The 7070-nt window shown below is 37.4% G+C and overlaps 1 protein-coding gene across 1 annotated transcript; it reads left to right on the forward strand.

Moving 5' to 3' along the window:
* Window positions 1-5352: 5352 nt before the first annotated feature.
* Window positions 5353-6269, forward strand: LOC103519966. The gene is made up of 3 exons (XM_026831260.1): window positions 5353-5491; window positions 5592-5748; window positions 6010-6269. Exons 2-3 carry the CDS (start codon window positions 5688-5690, stop codon window positions 6267-6269), a joined length of 321 nt encoding a protein of 106 aa, XP_026687061.1. The 5' UTR covers window positions 5353-5491; window positions 5592-5687.
* Window positions 6270-7070: the final 801 nt, after the last annotated feature.

Below are 7070 nucleotides of genomic sequence, written 5' to 3' on the forward strand. Positions count from 1 at the left end.
CATTGTTTGTTCCCGGATAGATGGGCAGTGTGAGCCCTTTTTGTATGAATGTGAAAATAAAGGCCATAATAATAATAAAAAAAAACTCAATAATAATATCTTGAGTGGGAGGTAACCACTAGGCGAGGTTAACGCCAGAGGCGTTCTCTACCGTCCACAACTTGGAAATTTCTCATGCCGAGAAATTTTCGATTTCTCAAATAAATGATAAAATTCCATGCCTCGGCTGGGATCGAACCAGAGCTCTCCGGTTTACCAGGCGAGCGTCTCGACCACTACGCCACCGAGGTATAAATAAATTTGAGACTGCTGCGCCGGAAAAGTTTATCTGTGGGATCAAAGTAAATAGACGTGTATCTGTATAGTACACTTCCGTGTGAATAAGAAGGTAGGTACCAATAGGTAATTAGTCTCGTAGAGATAGTAAGTACCTGTATGTCTGCCTACATAGAAGACCTTCCAATCATACAAGTACCTACCAGTCTACAGCCTTAACTAGCCTACAGGAGGCAAAAAAAAGTGGCGGTAGAGAATAATTAATTATGCCTTGAAAAAATAGTAATCCAACCTAACTCCAATCAAGTTAAATTAAAACGAAATCCACATTGAAAAAAAAGTTCTTGTTTATTTCTTTACATTGCCTTCGGCAAAGTCAAACTTCAAGAGTTCTGGACTAGCGTGTTGGCCAGATTAGCCATTGCCTATTGCATTGGAGTCTTAGAGGACTAAAGTTAGAACATAAATAATCATGCACAGTGGCGGTAGAGAATAATTAATTATGCCTTGAAAAATAGTAATCCAACCTAACTCCAAAATACATCAAGTTAAATTAAAACGAAATCCACATTGAAAAAAAAAAAAAAAAGATCTTATTTATTTCTTTACATTGCCTTCGGCAAAGTCAAACTTCAAGATTTCTGGACTAGCGTGTTGGCCAGATTAGCCATTGCCTATTGCATTGGAGTCTTAGAGGACTAAAGTTAGAACATAAATAATCATGCACGTAGAAGTGGCAGAGTATGCAGAATTTTATTTACAGACACGGGTTAACCCAGACCTTGACGTCATTCAAGGAGGGAAAAACCAAAGAGCAATACTCAAAACAACTTTAACCGAACGGAGTAAGGTCTAAGGTTTTACTCGCAGATGTTTGTCTGTCTGTTTGTTTGTTTGTTTGTTTGTTATGCGAGTCCCTAATGTCCCTAAAGGTTTGTCACGTCTGATTTTGAGGAAATTTGAACCAACAGCACACGTACCTCCTTTGTTTGTTATGCGAGTCCCTAATGTCCCTAATGGTTTGTCACGTCTGATTTTGAGGAAATTTGAACCAACAGCACACGTACCTCTGTGGAAAAAGTTGATTATTTTAACCAGATCCTCAACTGTCCTAGAAAAAAATGCACCCCTAAAAGAGCCAGCAGTACCTAGGTACTTTTGTGATGTGTCTATGTCTAGATCAAGCATGCTTGCAGCCGCGCGAACGTCAAGAGTTCAAAGCGCCGCTAGGTATGGTATTTCCACACATAATTAACATAATTAGTGTACCTATCTATTGTGGAAATTCTCATTCAAGGTAGGTGATTTTCAGAATATAGCAAGGAGCTGGTGATTATTATCAGTAATCAACTAATCACTGTCCATTATTGATAATCGTAATCACACAATTTTCAGAATTTGTTACCCACAAGAAGAAGTTGTAGGCACATGGGTAAACCCATATTATTACAACAAGAGGGCACTTGCAGGACTCACTACTATGTAATTTATCAGGGAGAAGGGGGTGAGTAAGGAAGAAAAAACACCAGTAAGTAGCTACATACATACTCCTATGTACTTGTAAGCATGGAACCATGTTAATAGATATACCCTATACCTACTTGAAATACTATAATGTACACACGAGTGGTAATCCTATGTACTTGTAAGCATGGAACCATGTTAATAGATATACCCTATACCTACTTGAAATACTATAATGTACACACGAGTGGTAAGTATAAGTACTTAAGTATAGGAACATAATAATTATATTCAAACTCAAACGACTAGTATTTTAGTGAGATTAGAAGATTGTGGCTAGGAGATTATGTACTCCTATGTACTTGTAAGCATGGAACCATGTGTAGATATACCCTATACCTACTTGAAATATTATAATGTACGCACGAGTGGTAAGTATACTTAAGTATAGGAACATAATAATTATATTCAAACTCAAACGACTAGTATTTTAGTGAGATTAGAAGATTGTGGCTAGGAGATTATGTTATTTTAAATTGGCCACATTTCAAGGTTAACAAGAACTTATTATAATAACTTTTAAGTCTGTACCTATACTGTCTGATGACCAGGCTTTGGTACTATGGTATACAGGGTACCCTTGTAGAACACAGAAGTTATCTACTTACATGGTATAGAATGGTAAATATCTAGTGCTAATGATACCTTGCAAAATGGACTGAAAATGCAATAAGTATTACAATAATTGGTACTTGTGCAGAAGTCACGTCCCTGGAATATTGCTACCAAAGGAACTGGCACAAATGAGCAGTGACCAGTGTTATTATAGCGTTAGGTTAAACGCAAGAAGGAGTTTTCACAATTAGAGCAGTGATTTGTGTTATTATAGGGTTAGGTTGAATACAAAAAGGAGCTTTTCTTTTCCACGGACGTGACTTCTGCATAATTACCCCATAAATAATACTTATGAAGGTCCATATCATTGTCACAAGAATTGAGAAATTATTACTGTAGGTACCTAGGTCTTCCAGAGCTTAAACTAGTCTTCATTATCAGTGGAATTTGTTAGGTATCAAATTTTCCTCATATTAACTACCCACACCCATTTTCCAAAATAAAAAAGGTTAAAAAAAACTGCCAAAATTTAAAACCAAGAAAGACCTCAAGAATACTAGAGCATTTTCTTCATTACTTATCTACCTACCCAAACCAAAAGTCATGTTGGTTACTTGAAAAGGTAAAAAAAAGCACAATGAGTATATATAATGAATGTACTTGAGTAGGTACTCACATTTTTTATCTGCCAAAGTAAGTGGAAGTAGATGACACAATGACAATAACAACAACAAACTTGGTCATGGTTTGACAATTCACTCTTGATTATTCTACTTTGAATTTTTCTAACTTCCTGTTTACTAGAATTACTTCATCAGGGAGAATTTTTCCAAGGGGTCACTGCAGCACTGGCAAAATGTAAACCAAAAACAACTGTTCGGTAAGTCAAGCCACAAGGAAATAGTTGTGTTGATAATTTTGTAATTTACTCCTGCGCAAACATTTACAATAATATTGAGTTATCCAGGTTGGCCAGCCTAGTTGGGTTTAGCTTAGTTGGTAGTGGTTGTCGCCTTGGTAAATGCTAGGTCTGCCGGGTTTTTGAAAAGAAAAAAAAGATCTGAAAAAAAAAAAAATGGTTAATCTCATTGGTGAAAAAATGTGTTTTTAACAGGTTCCTTTGAATACCAAATTTAACAACCCTCCTTTATTATCAGAAGGGTTAATTTGTTAATTATAAAGTTAAATTAACAAGGAAAGCCCCCTTTGTCATCATTGAGTCCTAGAGAAATAATGGCCCACAAAAAAGCAGGAGTAAAAACACAAATAAAGACCAGAAACTTCCACACAGTGTACTTAATATTGATAGAAAATAAATTAGGTACCTAAAAATCAATTATACATTTTTTTTTATAAAACAATCAACTTGTAAAACAATCAACTTGATTATGATACGTCCACTCTGGCCGAGGAACTGAGCACTGATAAGAAATAAAATACATACAAGTGATGACTTCACTGATACCTAATCCAACAGTGGACCACTGATCTGTCTACAGTTACACACTGACTAGAATGCTACTAGTCTCAACAGTTCTGACCCAGCGATTCAAAGTGACCATGACAGTGACTGAACTTTTAGAATGGTTGAAATTTGAGGATTTCCCCATGTTTAATTTTTCTTCATTACTCACCATTTTCTCTTCAAGCTGAGCTGATGATGCAGATATTACGGAGAATGATTCAAAGTGACCATGACAATGACTGAACTTTTAGAATGGTTGGAATTTGAGGATTTCCCCATGTTTAATTTTTCTTCATTACTCACCATTTTCTCTTCAAGCTGAGCTGATGATGCAGATATTACGGAGAACAGTAGATCACCACATTTAGCAGGTACAATTTGAACGAAAAAGTCGGGCAAAACACTGTGGAAAAGAGGAAACCCGGAAAATTTGTACAAAAACTCCAAAATTTCAAAAGTAGAAGTGGGTTTAAAATTTGAATTTCGCCCGCGAAAGTGACTTCGTCATTTCCTTCGGACTAAAAACCCCGTCAAAATAAAAGGGATACTTATGTAATGCACATTGCATATATACTTTGGAAATAACGGGCGTTATAATCATGTTCCTAACTTCCTACTACACATTACAGACCCACATGGGCGTGATCAAAAAATGTGAAAGTGTGTAAGTAGTACCTAGGCAGTGGCGTAGCGTGGTCTAAAGTCAAGTGTAAGTCGTGTAGGGCACTAATTTCCATCACCATGCACATTACTACATAAGTTATGCACATGATTCTTCATAAATATTTAAAGTCAATATTTAAGGTTATTTGAGTAAATTTAGAGTGTATGGCCGCCATACATGCCCTACATGGACGCTACGCCACTGTACCTAGGCAGTTTTCTCTGGAAAGTTTGAGCACCCTGATGTGACAGTTCTAAGAACTTTGGCCCGCAATAACGGCCAAACCATACGTTCCTGGGAACCCGCCTCTGTGCCATGTTGATGTACATAATTTATCGAATCTCTCTGGAAAGTTTGAGCGAGCTGAGGTGAAAAGTAAAGTCTTCAGAACCCAGCCCGGATTAACGGACTGACCATACATTTCTGGGAAGCCGCCTCTGGCCCATTTTGATCTACAATGTACATACTTTATCGAATACCTATCCCTGCAAAGTCTGAAGTGATTATGGATTATTTTTATGGCTCAAGCCTTGGTGTTAGCTATGAAGCCTAGCCCAGTTCAGAAACTGCAGAGCCTCAAGTTGAGGGACTAGGAACATTGAGAACTGTCCTAGAGCACATGGGCGGAAGTTATTTTTATTCAAATACCAACATACCTATAAAGCCTAGCCCAGTTCAGAAACAGAGCCTCAAGTTGAGGGACTAGGAACATTGAGAACTGTCCTAGAGCACATGGGCGGAAGTTATTTTTATTCAAATACCAACATACACACTCGACGCGACGTACAATATTTCTAGTCTCAGTATCTCGCGTATGTGTACAAGCATATCAGCAATACCTACTTAAGCTTAAGCAGTATCAGCTGAGAGTGGGCAGAGCGTAAAACTGTACAGCAATGTGTTCAGAATATTAACACTGAGTGTTTTGTTGTTATTTAATCAAACACGAGTTGTTGTGTGTCATTGAGACTTTCTGCAATCGCGTTCGTAGCCTGTGTAGTTAAAATGTACAAAATTAAATGAATAAAAAATAAGTACCTAATATTAATTTAAATAATAATAGTGAATCTAGTAATATCTTAGGTGTAATAAAATTGTAAATCGCAGCTAAATTTTTGGACTAAATACCTTACACTATACGGCCTTATGTATAAAAGGAGTATAAATTTAATGTAATAAAGTAAAATCGTAAAATAATTCAACATGGTCAAAATCAACAAAGAACGTGTGTTGATAAAGCTGCATTATTTCTTATTCCTGGCAGGTGAGTACTTTAATGTTAACCTCCACAGGGCAGAATCGAAGTTTTTTTTCGGCTGTGCTTGAAATATTGGGAGCTCTGATCTTGAGAGCAACTGAATAGCTACTTCATACAAGCATAGACTAGTGGCGGTGTTACCAGAGTAAAAAGAAAATTAAAAGTTGATAGAATTAGTAAAAACTGAAATGATTTCTCATTTTGTTTCTTCTTATTTCTGGAAACTGTAGAACAGACATCATTTGTAATCCCACTTTTGATTTTCAGCGTTGGGTCCAATTCTACCGTTCCTCAATGTGATCGGGAAGCAGCTGCAGATCTCCGAGATGGTGATGGGTCTCATCAACGCTGTCCTGCCTCTCCTGGTGCTAGTGGCCAAACCCAGCTTCGGCCTACTAATAGATCTGCTGCATAAACTACGCAAGCTTCTGTTTATGCTGATTGTGTTTCGTTACAGTTCCCTTGTTCTTTCCCCTTGGAGGCCTATAAAATCTGATCAGTTGAATTGGTTGCGGAATTATTTCTAATCAGTCTGAGTACAAAGTTTCCGTACAATAATATTTAGAGTGCATTGATATGTGGAGATAACACACAAACACTCAGCTCAGCAAATATATAAAGATGATGATAAATTGATAACGGGAAAATGGTTTTATAGCAGCATTGTCTTTACACAAGTACATAATAACAATTCTTCAAGATTACAAAGTACCTACTTATGTCAGTGCTTCTCAAAGTTGTTGCCACCGTGGCACACTTTTCGAGACCCTACCCGGCACACCTAAGGCGGCCTCGCGTCACACTTTGAGAAGCACTGACTAAGGTAATAGGTACATAATGTACATTTTCTATATGTAAAATACACATAGGAAATAGCCACTGTATAGATAGGTACGTAGACTACTTAGCACTAGATACTTAGGGCCGGTTCGAGTGTTTTTTACATTCTGAAAAAAGTCGAAATTTTCGTCAAAAACGGCAAATTTTCGCCAAATCGCCCACAAAGCAGCGGGATATTGTAAAGTCTATAATGGTAACCTGCACGCCAGCAGTTTTCATGGCGTAGTGTGTATCGTCTAGGGTGAATGAAGATTCATCCTGGTCTGTCTGAAGAACCAGAATGTTGGACATGTGGAGGTCACGATGTTCAAACTCGAGTTCCACCTCTGCTACGGCCAGGGAAAATACAACCTGGGAAGAAGAGAGGGAAACAATCAGTACAATTTATTGACGGACTGCCCAAAGTTTGGGTTGCCAAAATGATACAGCATACTTCTCAGACAACATTGTTACAGTTAAAATGAGGTTGAAATGATTTTAAATTAAAA

This window comes from Diaphorina citri, unplaced genomic scaffold (genome assembly GCF_000475195.1).
Source record: "Diaphorina citri unplaced genomic scaffold, Diaci psyllid genome assembly version 1.1 scaffold3078, whole genome shotgun sequence".
Classification (NCBI taxonomy): Eukaryota; Metazoa; Arthropoda; class Insecta; order Hemiptera; family Psyllidae; genus Diaphorina; species Diaphorina citri.

Coding starts and splice junctions, on each gene's coding strand:
- LOC103519966 (XM_026831260.1), top strand. CDS start 5,688: ATGGTCAAAATCAACAAAGAACGTGTGTTGATAAAGCTGCATTATTTC. Junction 5,749..6,009: donor TTATTTCTTATTCCTGGCAG/GTGAGTACTTTA, acceptor TTTGATTTTCAG/CGTTGGGTCCAATTCTACCG.